At 41.5% G+C, this 15,514-nt stretch overlaps 1 protein-coding gene across 2 annotated transcripts in view; it reads right to left on the bottom strand.

Moving 5' to 3' along the window:
* The window catches only part of LOC127642977 (netrin receptor DCC-like), a 278,565-nt gene that overhangs the window by 46,935 nt on the left and 216,116 nt on the right, over positions 1-15,514 (bottom strand). The window contains exons 13-18 of one of the 2 annotated variants that reach the window (XM_052125464.1): positions 14,520-14,661; positions 10,951-11,061; positions 8,595-8,789; positions 7,461-7,556; positions 3,618-3,856; positions 414-552 (exon numbers count right to left, since the gene is read on the bottom strand). In XM_052125464.1, the coding sequence (XP_051981424.1) occupies positions 414-552; positions 3,618-3,856; positions 7,461-7,556; positions 8,595-8,789; positions 10,951-11,061; positions 14,520-14,661 (922 nt within the window). The remainder of the gene's footprint in view (positions 1-413; positions 553-3,617; positions 3,857-7,460; positions 7,557-8,594; positions 8,790-10,950; positions 11,062-14,519; positions 14,662-15,514) is intronic. The other variant, XM_052125465.1, reaches the window with a different exon arrangement.

The raw sequence follows: 15,514 nt of genomic DNA, 5'->3' as shown, positions 1-15,514 counted from the left end.
TGTATGTGTGTATCAATATGCTACGTTAGCTGATAAGTAGTTTTAATTTAGTCTCAAAGTTTGTAGTAAAACAATCATAACTGTGTCATTTTAATTATGCTAACTCATCTGTCAACGTGATGCCGGTGGATCATGTTCAGTCTCTTTGTACGTTACGTCATTGTTTTGGCCGATGCTCGCTCGCTAACATCCCTATTGAGTGTGTGCACGAGCGCTAGCACAGGTAGCTGGCTGCAGTTCACTTAACGGCCACAGGGGTCACTAATAACAAGGGTTAACAACAAAACACTCAAACAATAATACCATCAACCCCACACATAAATAAGCAGTTTTACACTTAAGAGAGAACAGAGAAGGGCAAGTAGAAGACAACGTGTGTTTATATGTGTATTTGCATGTGTGTGTGTGTTTACCTGCTTCGTATGTGGTGGCGTGTGCTGTCATACTCCACGTGCTGGATTTACGGCCTTTTGTTACCATGACAGAGAATTCATACATGGTGTTTGGCTTCAGACCGGTGACTGTGTGACTCAGAGCTGTAGTGTCAGCTGACTAGAAACAAAAACAACAACACAGACAATCACACGCTGTGGTAGTTGAATTTAGGAGTTAATGAGGAACTTCTGCAAATGGGCATTTGATGTTTATTTACATAGTACTCTACTTAACATTTAGTTTTTGTTTTACTGGTGGAAGATGAACATAAATGATGAGGAAAGCCCGAATATTAAATGTCATGCATCAATATTTACTGAGTAACCCATTATGTTGTCTCCATTTTTAATGTCCTATTTTGGTTAAATCCCAGAGATATGGGGCTCTCAATGTGCCTCCATCTAAATATTGGTAAATTTGACCCGTTATCAATGGACGAAAACCAATAATCAAAATCATGGGTGAAAATTGTCATTTTGACCCCTCTCTAAAAAATAACTGTTAACTCAGTAAATTTAGACCCATGACAATATTTTAGTTTTCGTCATCATTCAAATCACAAAATCGAAAATTGAAGCCAGGGAATTTGGTTGACTTGGAATAACCCAAATAAAACTACACGCTACATCACAGAAACTCTGAGTGATGTCACAGCTCGCACGGTTTTAATCGAACATTCAAATACATCTCCATTATTAAACAAATATGAATCATATATCTCCTATAAACCGTACAACTAGGGCTGTCAATTATTTAATAGCATATATAATAATAATAATATAAATAATAATTCAGATAATTAAAATTCATTACATTATTTAGACATAAGAATAATGCATTGATAAGGCAAAAAAGTGGCTCTAGAAGGGACTATATTTATTTCCACATTATTGAACATAAGCCTACCTAGTGTATACATGTGTGACGCTCTTGTTGTACCCGCTCCGTACGGGACTCTAACCTAGGTCTCCGGCGTGGGAGGCTCCGAACCTAGGTCTCCGGCGTGCTCTAACAAGGAGGCTAAAGGCTACAGCCTCTAGCGTCAGTCGCTAGTGCACCTCTTGAGGTCAGGAGAGTGAGGTTTACACACTACACAACTATCTACCAGCTGGCTCCCGTTACACTCACCCCCCCCCCAAACCTCACTCCCATCCGGGTCACGGCACCATGTCATGCTCTTGTTCTACCCGCTCCGTACGGGACTCGAACTTAGGTCTCTGGCGTGGGAGGCGGGTGCTCTAACAAGGAGGCTAAAGGCACAAAACACAGCGTGTGTGGGTTGCCGTGTCAAGTTAAATGTATTTTGAAACGTAGAAAGACACGTCTCTAGATCCCTGCATTTGGAATGACTCTCCATCCAGCTGTGCTAGAATGCAAGAACGCGTCCTCACCTTGTGCTGTCACAAGTGTCAAACATGCCTGAGTTTGGTTTGTTCCCTGAACAGCTGCGTTGCCGATACAGCTGGAGTTTCGCTTACTGCCCCCTGTTGAAAACAGGTGGTACTTCAAGCTTGATTTGCCCTGATGGTAGGAATCTAACATATAACAGTTGTGGGGCATGATTAATTGTGCTAATTCTGATTACAGAATTAATCACACCAAATTAACTCGTTAAATCGTCAGTCCTACCTAGTGATGCAGTGATGGTTTCTGATGGTAATATGTTATAATAGCCGCTTTTCCACCATCAGGCCGACCAGTTCCCATCCCAAAAAGGTACCGTTCCGGGAAATTTGGCGTGGTAGAATATACGTAACAGATCCGTCTGTGGCGACAGCATTACAGGTAAACATTGGAGCAAGTGCGTTTTGGTGAATGACCCCATATTCCAGATTTTTAGGACTGCCCTGGGTTCTGCTAATACACAGGAAAGACACGGTGCATGTCGCAAAAAGGAAAGCTATGAGAAAAATGCTACCAGATATGAACACGCATACGTAAAAGTTCCCAGACTAGCTAAAAAGACATTTATTGACAAATTACGTACTATAAACGTACTAAAACCAGTCCACCAGGATGGTTGAGAATGGTTGAGTACGGTTAGCTAACCACGGTGAAAATTTCGGGCCGAGAACAGTTTATAATCGTGTCGTGCTCAAGTGGAAATGCTGCTGTAACCGTTCCGTACTGTGCTCAGAACCGGTCGGCCCAATGGTGGTAAAGCAGCTAATGATATAAATAAACATATACCATGGTATGGAACTATTACTATATATTTATCCATGGTATTCACATGGCAATCCAAGGTACTTTAATCAAAGAAAAATTCCATAGTAAAACCCATCAACAATGAAAACTATTAAAATATATAAAATAAAAAAAACCCTCGCCCCGCTCAACAACTTTTGGCCATGAAAACACCCCACCCCTACCAGGTTGCGCCGCAATTACGAACTACGTAGGCCCTTGACTACCCGAGGTTGCGCGATCCAGTTTGGCGATCCCCCCCGCTCGAAAACCCATCAACAATGAAAACTATTAAAATAAATTTAAAAAACAAAACCCTCGCCCCTCTCAACTTTTGGCCATGAAAACACCCCACCCCCATCAGGTTGCGTGGCGATTACGGACTACCGGGGGCCCTTGACTACCCGAGGTTGCGCGATCCAGTTTGCCGATCCCCCCCGCTCGAAAACCCATCGACAATGAAAACTATTAAAATAAAAACATTTAAAAAAACATCGCCCCGCTCAACAACTTTTGGCCATGAAAACACCCCACCCCCAACGGTCAACAACATTTAGTGGGGGCCCCTTTGAGATAATTGGCCCCGGGACCTTTGCAAGTCAAAATCCGTCCCTGCATAGGATGCATCTAATAACCGCTTATATACATTTACATTTATGCATTTGGCAGACGCTTTTATCCAAAGCGACTTACAGTGCACTTATTACAGGGACAATCCCCCCGGAGCAACCTGGAGTTAAGTGTCTTGCTCAAGGACACAATGGTGGTGGCTGTGGGGATCGAACCAGCAACCTTCTGATTACCAGTTTAGTGCTTTAGCCCACTACACCATTATGTGTCCAAGAAGCCATGTTAGATGTCAATAGACCCATAATATTACCATAGTAAACATTTTAAACCCCATGGTACTACTGTGGTACATGACAGTGAACATATTAGTGAACGGTCATTATTGGTACAGTCAGAAGCACAACTAGAAAGCATCCTCTGGTCACCTTGTATTTGCCGCTGGTGGAGTGGCTGGTCTTCCACTTGACGGAGTAATACCGCACTTCAGAGGACTTCTGGTTCTTTGGAATGGAGTTATCAGCCCAGCTGACCCGCACAGAGTCTGACGTGAGAGCCACCGCCTGCACACCTACAGGAGGAATCATGGGCGTGGACGCGTCTGGGATGGGGGTGGGGAATTTATCAAACAGATGGAACAAATCATCGTCTGATGGATCAGAGGGGTCTATCGCCACACACATACACACACACACACACACACACACAAACATCGACATTCACACATGTATGTGACACACAGGAATTTATGTTTATGTGTTTTGTGTCCATGCGATCAAAATCATGAGCAAAGATGAGAGTGGAAAAGAAAGGAGGTAAAATGGAGTGATAGAGGAAAAAGAGACATAAAAGTAGAACATTGAGTGCACTATATAACACACACTATATAACACACACTATATAACACACACTATATAACACACACTAGATAATGACACAGACGCAAACGGCACTAGTAGTTTGAACCTCGCGCAACATGTCAAGAACACGCGCAGGTCACGTTACACCACAATATCAAAAGAAAGAAATGCATTAAATGATATCTAATGCAAAACATAATTTCTTATTTTTCCTTTTAATGTTGGGGTGAACTATGACCTGGAGATGTTTCTTGTGAAATTCACCCAAGACTACCAGATCAATCTACATTTGGATCTGAGAGAGGCAGAGCGAGAGAGAAAGAGACAGCCAGTAAGAAACAACTAACATCGAATCTAGTCGGCTTTATCGTTGTCAGACAAACACATATATATTACATATATGTGTTCTATCAGCATGAGACATTGATTAAACACAATCAGTTGAGAAGACTGTATATAATATGATGGAAATGTGCGGCTCTGAGAGATACAATGTGTTTTGTAAGCAGAGAAACATAAATTACATGTACATGGAGACTCATCAATTTTGAGGTCTTTGACTTTGAGATTTGTTGGACTTATTGACATCAGTTATTGTTTATTGTGAGGCAAATCAGGTTGTTGTGGGGTAAATCAAGGCTGTTGTTTGGCAATTCAGAGAGCTGTTGTGGGGTAAATCAGGGTGCTTTGGGATAAATTAAAGGTATTGTGGGGTAAATTGGGGTTGTTGTGAGGTACTGTAAATCAGGGTTATGTTGGGGTAAGTCAGGGTGTTTGGGGGTAAATCAGGGCAGTTGTTGAGTAAATCAGGACTGTATTGGGGTAAATCAGGGTGTTGTGGGGTAAATCAGGGCTGTTTTGGGGTAAATCAGGGCTGTTGTGGTGGTAAATCAGGGTTATGTTGTTGTAAATCAGGGCTGTTTTGTGGTAAATCAGGGCTGTTGTGGGGTAAATCAGGGCTGTTTTGTGGTAAATCAGGGCTGTTTTGTGGTAAATTAGGGCTGTTGTGGTGTAAATCAGGGCTGTTTGGGGCAATTCAGGGATGATTTGGGGTAAATCAGGGTGTTGTGGGTAAATCAGGGCTGTTGTGGGGGTAAATCGGGGTGTTGTGGGGTAAATCAGGGATGTTGTTGTGTAAATCAGGGTGTTGTGGGGGAAATCAGGGCTGTTGTGGGGATAAATCAGGCTGTTGTTGAGTAAATCATGGTGTTGTGGGGTAAATCAGGGTGTTGTGGGGTAAATCAGGGCTGTTGTGGGGGTAAATCGGGGTGTTGTGGGGTAAATCAGGGCTGTTGTTGAGTAAATCAGGGTGTTGTGGGGTAAATCAGGGCTGTTGTGGGGTAAATCAGGCTGTTTTTGAGTAAATCAGGGTGTTGTGGGGTAAATCAGGACTGTTGTGGGGGTAAATCAGGGTGTTGTGGGGTAAATCAGGCTGTTGTGGGGGTTAATCAAGGTGATGTGGGGTAAATCAGGGTGTTGTTGAGTAAATCAGGGTGTTTTGTGGTAAATCAGGGCTGTTGTTGAGTAAATCAGGACTGTATTGGGGCAAATCAGCATGTTGTGGGGTAAATCAGGGCTGTTGTTGAGTAAATCAGGACTGTATTGTGGCAAATCAGCGTGTTGTGGGGTAAATCAGGGCTGTTTTGGGGCAAATCAGCATGTTGTGGGGTAAATCAGGGCTGTTTTGGGGCAAATCAGCATGTTGTGGGGTAAATCAGGGCTGCTTTGGTGCAGGGTGTTGTGGGGTAAATCAGGCTGTTGTTTAGTAAATCAGGACTGTATTGGGACAAATCAGCATGTTGTGGGGTAAATCAGGGTGTTTTGTGGTAAATCAGGGCTGTTGTTGAGTAAATCAGGACTGTATTGGGGCAAATCAGCATGTTGTGGGGTAAATCAGGGCTGTTGTTGAGTAAATCAGGACTGTATTGTGGCAAATCAGCGTGTTGTGGGGTAAATCAGGGCTGTTTTGGGGCAAATCAGCATGTTGTGGGGTAAATCAGGGCTGTTTTGGGGCAAATCAGCATGTTGTGGGGTAAATCAGGGCTGCTTTGGTGCAGGGTGTTGTGGGGTAAATCAGGCTGTTGTTTAGTAAATCAGGACTGTATTGGGACAAATCAGCATGTTGTGGGGTAAATCAGGGTGTTGTTGAGTAAATCAGGGTGTTGTGGGGGTAAATCAAGGTGTTGTGGGGTAAATCAGGGCTGTTGTTGAGTAAATCAGGCTGTTGTGGGGGTAAATCAGGGTGTTGTGGGGTAAATCAGGGTGTTGTTGAGTAAATCAGGGTGTTTTGTGGTAAATCAGGGCTGTTGTTGAGTAAATCAGGACTGTATTGGGGCAAATCAGCATGTTGTGGGGTAAATCAGGGCTGTTGTTGAGTAAATCAGGGTGTTGTGGGGGTAAATCAAGGTGTTGTGGGGTAAATCAGGGCTGTTGTTGAGTAAATCAGGACTGTATTGGGGCAAATCACTGTGTTGTGGGGTAAATCAGGACTGTATTGGGGCAAATCACCGTGTTGTGGGGTAAATCAGGACTGTATTGGGGAAAATCACCGTGTTGTGGGGTAAATCAGGGCTGCTTTGGTGCAGGGTGTTGTGGGGTAAATCAGGGTGTTGTTGAGTAAATCAGGGTGTTTTGTGGTAAATCAGGGCTGTTGTTGAGTAAATCAGGACTGTATTGGGGCAAATCAGCATGTTGTGGGGTAAATCAGGGCTGTTGTTGAGTAAATCAGGGTGTTGTGGGGTAAATCAGGGTGTTATATGTTAAATCAGGGCTGTTGTTGAGTAAATCAGGGTGTTGTGGGGTAAATCGGGGTGTTGTGGGGGTAAATCAGGGTGTTATATGGTAAATCAGGGTGTTGTGGGGTAAATCAGGGCTGTTGTGGGGTAAATCAGGGTGTTGTGGGGTAAATCAGGGTGTTATATGGTAAATCAGGGTGTTGTGGGGTAAATCAGGGCTGTTGTGTGGGGTAAATCAGGGCTGTTGTGGGGTAAATCAGGGTGTTGTGGGGTAAATCAGGGCTGTTGTGGGGGTAAATCAGGGTGTTATATGGTAAATCAGGGTGTTGTGGGGTAAATCAGGGTGTTATATGGTAAATCAGGGTGTTGTGGGGTAAATCAGGGCTGTTGGTGGGGGTAAATCAGGGTGTTATATGGTAAATCAGGGTGTTGTGGGGTAAATCAGGGTGTTATATGGTAAATCAGGGTGTTGTGGGGTAAATCAGGGCTGTTGTGGGGGTAAATCAGGGTGTTATATGGTAAATCAGGGTGTTGTGGGGTAAATCAGGGCTGTTGTGGTGCAAATTATGTTACAAATTAGGTACAGTACATCAGTAAAACATAATTTTACGTCATAAAAGTAAACAAGGTAAACTCAGTAACCGGCCAAGTGTGAATGTAAAAGAAGTGTTTTTACCTGACATTGATCTGGTGACAGCGCTCTCATAGAGGGGAACTCCTTCACCAGCGTTATTGAAGGCCTTCAGAGATATGACGTAATGAGAACTGGGCTCTGAAACATGTTAAAACACGGGGGCTATAGTAAAAACATTCAAATTAAGCAGAAAAAAAACCCATTTAATTTAGAAATGGTCACAGGGTTGATAAACATATACACGCCAACATTTACATTTAAACACATAATCAGTATGTTGACATTGTTGGAGATGCACTATAGAGTGATGAGTCACATGAAATTTATGGCTCAAATGATTGGCTCCAAATACATATTTCCTGAACCAAGTGTCCATAAGCACAGACAGCGGCATCCTGCGGCAGCCGAGCGACTGCAAATTAGATAACAGATCTCCAGGTATTTCAGACACAGAGGACTGCCAATCATAACAGAGATCACTTACATACAGAAATCTTAAAGGTACAGTAACAAAAACAACCCGTATACGTAACTGTCATGAAAAACCTAATTGTGATTGACTGTGACTATACAAGCCCTTAAAAGATCCACTAGCACTCTGGTGGCTCCTTAAAATGATCATTGGATGCCAAAATTCAATAATGATGCGCCAAACTAGGATGAAATGTGTATGTTCTTCTCTCCAGCAGCTCGCCCGCATGACGTGACTATTGTAATTCACAGGCTCTAATTAATCGAAGCATTAAAAGATTCATTGAAGACCCTGTTTGTGTCTGTCTTCAGTCCCTGAACGGAGAAACACAGGATGTTCTTTTCCTTTTCCTTTTGTTTTACATTTTCTTCTGGCAAGCCATTCTCATCTGCCCACCGGGTTCAATATCGCTGCCATGGTAACCTGTGGATTGCATGTGAAATATTGATAAGGACGTGGCCTTATTTTTGTCCAGAGTGGAGGTAAGAGGGGGCGAGTCAGTCGGACTGACGGCTATAAGATCACCACGGGTGAGAATACCAGCACTAACCAGCCTCTTATATGGCTGACGAGACAAGATGAGCAATTAACCAACCTATCGAGGGAGTCGTTAACTCTTCTGACCCCATTTTTGATGTGGATAATCACACATAAAGCAACACAAAGTCCTGATCTATGGTCTGGGAATGGCTGATGTCACTCACCCAAGTTCTCTATAGAGAAATATCGTTGTTTGCTGTCCACCCTCACGGTCTCGGCGTACGGACTGCCGACCCCATAGCCGATGATGTAACCCCGTACTAAGATGTTAGGGTTCAGTGGAGGCGTCCAGCTCATGATGATGCTGTTGGGCAGTGGACGCACGTGTAAAGAGCTCGGCTGGTTTGGAACTTGAGTTTCTACAAGAGAGATAAAGAACATATTGTCACATAATTCACAAATTTAGATTGACATTCTGGTTCGAATTTCGTATAACGAGGGGGTCTGTGTAGCTCAGCGAGTGTTGACGCTGACTACGTTTACATTTATGCATTTGGCAGACGCTTTTATCCAAAGCGACTTACAGAGCCCTTATTACAGGGACAATCCCCCCGGAGCAACCTTTTTCGAAAATCCAAAAATACACTATTTTTAAAGGTTTTTCCTAAATTTTTATTTTTTTTTCCTAAATTAATTGTCATTTTAAAACATATATATATATATATAAGCATGTACACTCACATAAAGACTCTAGTCACATCAGTAACTTTATAAAAGTTTTATTCTACACGGAGAGGGTCCCCCTCATGTTTGAATCACATGACCAGATGAATCCTATGTGCTAAATCCAGTTATTGGACACTTTCATTCATGGATTAAATGAATCATGACTGACTCTGAAAAGTGAATTTCTACAATGGCATCTGCAACTAAAAAACATTACGTTTGAATGATGCTGCATCCTCGCCACTAGGGGTCAGTGTCAGTCCAAGACGACTCGAACAAAATGTACCGAGTGCACCTTTAAGTGTAACGACATACAGTATGCAACTCTTCAGTTTTCAGGAGCCACGTTGAGGGCCCCATATCTCTGGTATTTATATATTTAGGGCTTACCAGTGGACCAATACCATGCACGGCATCTCAAATGTTGCTCTGGGAATTCTGGAATGCCGGCGCCAAAGCTTGTCATGTCTAGTCTTACCTCTCAGAACTGCCGGACACGCTTTCGCTTCCGACATAAGGCATGTGCCGTCAATCACAAACAAACATGTGGTTCATGAGAGTGTCTTCTCCATTGGCGACAACTTCCATTGAGTGGCAAGTTCCCCCAAAGTGACGATCTTGAACACTTGCAAATTGTCTTCTGGATAACTTGGATGGAAACATGACTAGTCCTGATGTTAGTGGACTAAGGTCCTTTCTACTGCCCTAATGCTTAATTAAGGTATGTAGGTTCACTACATAGGGAACAAGGGAGCGGAATGAGACACAGCCCACGTTTTTAGCATTTGTGGTTTTTCATTTAAATGATCCCAGAGTTCATGGCAATCTTTGTGCATCACTGTTTAAGACAGATTTGGTCTAGACTTGGACCCAGCTGGAAAAAGGTTTAGGTCTGGTCTGAATTGGTTTAAGCTGGTTTAGCTGGTTGGCCAAGTGCCCACTCCAAAACCATCTTCACCAGCTGGGTGGACATCTAAGAACCAGAAACTAAAATGATATTTAGATCATTTTAGGTGCTCAAACGTTGGAAAAACACCACCAAAAAGTGCCTTTTCCCATTTTTGGAATTTTGAGCTGGGACCTCTGGTTGAGTTGGCACGGAATAGCTCATGCTGTCGCTCATGCCATTGGAAATCGTCAATCCTATTTGAAAATGAACGATTCACGGTCACGTCTTCAACTTTCTAATCCGGTCGTTTCCGCTTTTGTAAGTCGTTTTGTTTTCTTAATCTTTTTTCTAAGAGCATGAACGGTTGACTCTTGCAGCTCTTGAGTGATCTATTCCTGTTGCTCTTCACATACTGACGGCGTCCTCTAATATCAAGTCTTACTTGGGGAATAATCGCTCCCTCAGGCAGTTATTGAGAACTCCACACGCTCATTCGTCTTTGATTAATGAGTCTCTCACATCTCCAAACCCGTGTGAAGTTCATCCAGGTACTGATCAAACCTCACGCCGCATGTTTGATCTGATGATAGAAAATCTCTCTCTCAAAGGTGACATTCCGGCTCGGAACAAAGCCTCCAAACAGCGCATTAACAGAGACAATGTGGGCCGCGAATGGGCTGCGATAAGCTAAAATGAGCCGCCGCGTTATGCATAAAGTCAACAAAACGGTGCCGCGATATGCAGAATAGGACAGCGACAATATGCACAATTTTTGGGCCAATTGCCATGATGATTTATCTTCCCAGTCCAGCCCTGAGACTAGACCATCCTCACCAACTGGGAGGACTTCTAAGACCAGTAAACCATCTTAAGCTGGTTTAAGGTCTTTCGGGGTTCCTGAAGTTACCGAGAAGCTTGTAAGAGATGGACAACATCACAACAAAATTGTTTTCACTCATATTCACCATCTAGGTCATTCTCAGGTGTCTCGGCTGTGATCCAATCACTGTTCGGTCCCGTCCCGTTCACCGTCATGGCTGCGACTTGGAAGCTGTACTGACTGCCTTTCTCGAGTCCTGCCACACAGTAAACAGAAAGAGAGAGAGAGAGAGAGAGAGAGAGAGAGAGAGAGAGAGAGAGAGAGTGTTAGTGAGAGAGTGAGAGAGTGAGAGAGAGAGAGTTAGTGAGAGAGTGAGAGAGAGAGAGAGAGAGAGAGAGTTAGTGAGAGAGAAAATAATGAGTGAAAGACCCAGAAGATAAAGAACGAGATTGTTATTTGCGATTCTAATTAGTAAACACCAATCACTGAAGGCTAACCTCATCTAAACAGATCATGCTGCGTTTCCATCATGTGTAAAGATAAAAAAGTGCAATTATGAAGGTGCGACACCGTCACCTCTGAATACCCCGGGGCGTTGAGAATTAGCATAACGCACTCCAGCAGCACTGTGAAATAAATCCCTTCGGAAATAGCAACTTAGCCAGATATCCATCATGGGAGTAATAGAAATGAATATCGTTCTATAAGCATTACGGCAGCAAAAAGAGCCGCACATCTGTTTCCAGAGTCGTGAATCGACTTCTTTGCATGCATTGAATGTGCTGTAAGTACAACATACTGTGTGGAAAATAAAGATATTTCGGCAGGATGTTCTCATTGTAATATTCTCATTGAGCTTGGACACATTCCTCTATCAAATCTCGGACATTAAGAAGACAGGAAGTGGACATCCAGTGGGTTTTTCTCCATTCATCTTCAATGAATCTAATAGTGTTCATGTGATGAGAATGCTTGTGCAGTATAAGAGTTTCATGTTGTATGTAAACAGACTCCGGGGCTCTTACACTTTTTGACAAATGTATTTCCATGTCCAGATTAATATAACTGGTTACTCTAATTCATGGAAATGAACGGACTCAAGTGAACAGATTGACATGACAATGGTCTGCAAGCTAATTTTACTCTACACAAGAGCATTTAAAGACACTTGATACACTGAATAGTTACTTTTTATTTTTATTTATTTTCTTTTGTTTATGTTTTAAATTTAATTAAAATTATTTTACTTTCTAGTTTCTGCACATACATACAATATATATATACTGCATGTAAAGTTACATTATTCTATATATTCTATATATATATATATACACACACACTCATCTAAAGGATTATTAGGAACACCTGTTCAATTTCTCATTAATGCAATTATCTAATCAACCAATCACATGGCAGTTGCTTCAATGCATTTAGGGGTGTGGTCCTGGTCAAGACAATCTCCTGAACTACAAACTGAATGTCAGAATGGGAAAGAAAGGTGATTTAAGCAATTTTGAGCGTGGCATGGTTGTTGGTGCCAGACGGGCCGGTCTGAGTATTTCACAATCTGCTCAGTTACTGGGATTTTCACGCACAACCATTTCTAGGGTTTACAAAGAATGGTGTGAAAAGGAAAAACATCCAGTATGCGGCAGTCCTGTGGGCTGAAAATGCCTTGTTGATGCTAGAGGTCAGAGGAGAATGGGCCGACTGATTCAAGCTGATAGAAGAGCAACTTTGCCTGAAATAACCACTCGCTACAACCGAGGTATGCAGCAAAGCATTTGTGAAGCCACAACACGCACAACCTTGAGGCGGATGGGCTACAACAGCAGAAGACCCCACCGGTACCACTCATCTCCACTACAAATAGGAAAAAGAGGCTACAATTTGCAAGAGCTCACCAAAATTGGACAGTTGAAGACTGGAAAAATGTTGCCTGGTCTGATGAGTCTCGATTTCTGTTGAGACATTCAGATGGTAGAGTCAGAATTTGGCGTAAACAGAATGAGAACATGGATCCATCATGCCTTGTTACCACTGTGCAGGCTGGTGGTGGTGGTGTAATGGTGTGGGGATGTTTTCTTGGCACACTTTAGGCCCCTTAGTGCCAATTGGGCATCGTTTAAATGCCACGGCCTACCTGAGCATTGTTTCTGACCATGTCCATCCCTTTATGTCCACCATGTACCCATCCTCTGATGGCTACTTCCAGCAGGATAATGCACCATGTCACAAAGCTGGAATCATTTCAAATTGGTTTCTTGAACATGATAATGAGTTCACTGTACTAAAATGGCCCCCACAGTCACCAGATCTCAACCCAATAGAGCATCTTTGGGATGTGGTGGAACGGGAGCTTCGTGCCCTGGATGTGCATCCCACAAATCTCCATCAACTGCAAGATGCTATCCTATCAATATGGGCCAACATTTCTAAAGAATGCTTTCAGCACCTTGTTGAATCAATGCCACGTAGAATTAAGGCAGTTCTGAAGGCGAAAGGGGGTCAAACACAGTATTAGTATGTGTTCCTAATAATCCTTTAGGTGAGTGTATAAATACAACATTCAGTGTATCAAGTATATATATACATATATGATTATATAATTAAAATGTTTTTACACAAAATTGAATTTTGATATATATATATATATATATATATATATATATATATATATATATATATATATATATATATAAAAATAAAAAATGTAATACAAAATTATATATAAAAAAATGCAATATATACATTTTTTATAATTATATTATATAGAAAATTTTTATTTTGTATAATTATTGTTTTATTATATAAACATTTATGAATAAAATAATACATTTTGATATATATATATATATATATATATATATATATATATATATATATATATATATAATTGTGTATAAAAATATATTTTTATATATATATATATATATATATATACTTGATACACTGAATGTTTACTTTTTTCTTTATTTTCTTTAGTTTATGTTTTAAGTTTAATTATTATTGTTTTACTTTTTTTATTTTTCTTTGAGCTGCACTTGATGTTTGAAAGGTGCTACACAAATAAAGTACATTATTATTATTACTATTATCTAACCAATTAATTTATTTTTGGAGCTGAGCAGCTGTTTCATTGTTTCTTAGATGAAGCGCAGCTCAAAGTGCACATCAGGACACCAATAATAAAAGCCAAAATATTAACGTAAAAGAAAACAATCTTGTAAACACTCACTCATACATTTGTATCAACCAAATGCTTATTTAAAAAATTTGCATGATTGGTGTCACGTCAAGGACTCTTATTTTGAAGTTTTCTCCTGCACTACGTTTCACAGTATCCACTGCCCTAATCACTTCATGTTATCCCCACCTGTATGCCATTCGCTCATTAAGTGTGTGTGTGTGTGTATATATATTCCACTCTTGCGTCTCCTCTCTTCCACTACTTGGGCACCCAACGTTACACTTGGAGCCTGCTCAATTTCAATTGGTAGAAGTCTAAATGACAGAGAGAGATTAGCCAATCATAACAGTTCATTAACATACAGTATAGACCTCTTAAAGATACAGCAGCAAAAACAGTCTATAACTGTAATAGTGTGAGAGTTTGGAAAATGGTCACGAGAACCTTGAAATGATGAGAGAAAAACAGAAAGAACTGCAGAGACTCAGAGTGAGTTAGTGTAACTGACATGAACACTGACTCACCTGTAAACAAGTACCAGAGGTTGTTGGGTTCAATGGCTTCCTGTTCACCTCGCCGGCCTGTTTTCCGATGACGGATCTTGTATCCAGTGATGAATCCATTCTGTGTGTTTGGAGGAGGCGGCTGCCAGCTCACTTTAATACTCTGAGACACAGAAACACAGAGAAACATACTGTTAGCAATGTACAAACTTTGCTAAGATTTTCTGACCTTAAAATGGACACAACGCTGATGTGTGTGATTTTTTGGAGATTTAAAATACTTTCTGGTTTCTTAGTTTAATGTTCAGAGTCACTATCAGTAATCCATTGGTAATTTGACTTCCTGAAGAGTGTAAACACTATGACTCTGTTCAATATGCATAAAATGTCAAATATTCATCTGTTTGATTGAGTTGACCTGACAGCTCAACTTCTGTTCTGACTCAACCAATGGCGTGAGTTGGGGGCGGGGCTATTTGTTTGGCCCATCAAAAACATCTCTGAGTCTTCTCTTATAATGCCTAATGAGTTTGGAGAACACACTGCAAGTGATCTAAGACCATTTGTCCATACAGAATCTCTCCAGAGGTCTTCATTGGTGGACTCTTCTCTTCAGTTCTCCCCACAAATTTTCAATGGGGTTCAGGTTAGGGGACTGGGATGGCCATGGCAGGACCTTGATTTTGTGGTCATTGAATTTGATGTTTGTTTTGGATCATGGTCCTGATTGAAGAACCAACCAGGGCCCATTGTAAGCTCTCTGGCAGAGGCAGTCAAGGTTTTGATTTTGTATCTGTTGGTATACGATAGAGTCCATGATGCCATGTATCTGAACAAGATGTCCAGGACCTCTGGTCATTGAATTTGATGTTTGTTTTGGATCATGGTCCTGATTGAAGAAACAACCAGGGCCCATTGTAAGCTTTCTGGCAGAGGCAGTCAAGGTTTTGATTTTGTATCTGTTGGTATACGATAGAGTCCATGATGCCGTTTATCTGAACAAGATGTCCAGGACC

This window comes from Xyrauchen texanus, chromosome 4 (assembly GCF_025860055.1).
Source record: "Xyrauchen texanus isolate HMW12.3.18 chromosome 4, RBS_HiC_50CHRs, whole genome shotgun sequence".
Taxonomy (NCBI): Eukaryota; Metazoa; Chordata; class Actinopteri; order Cypriniformes; family Catostomidae; genus Xyrauchen; species Xyrauchen texanus.
This window is presented reverse-complemented; position numbering and strand designations above follow the sequence as displayed.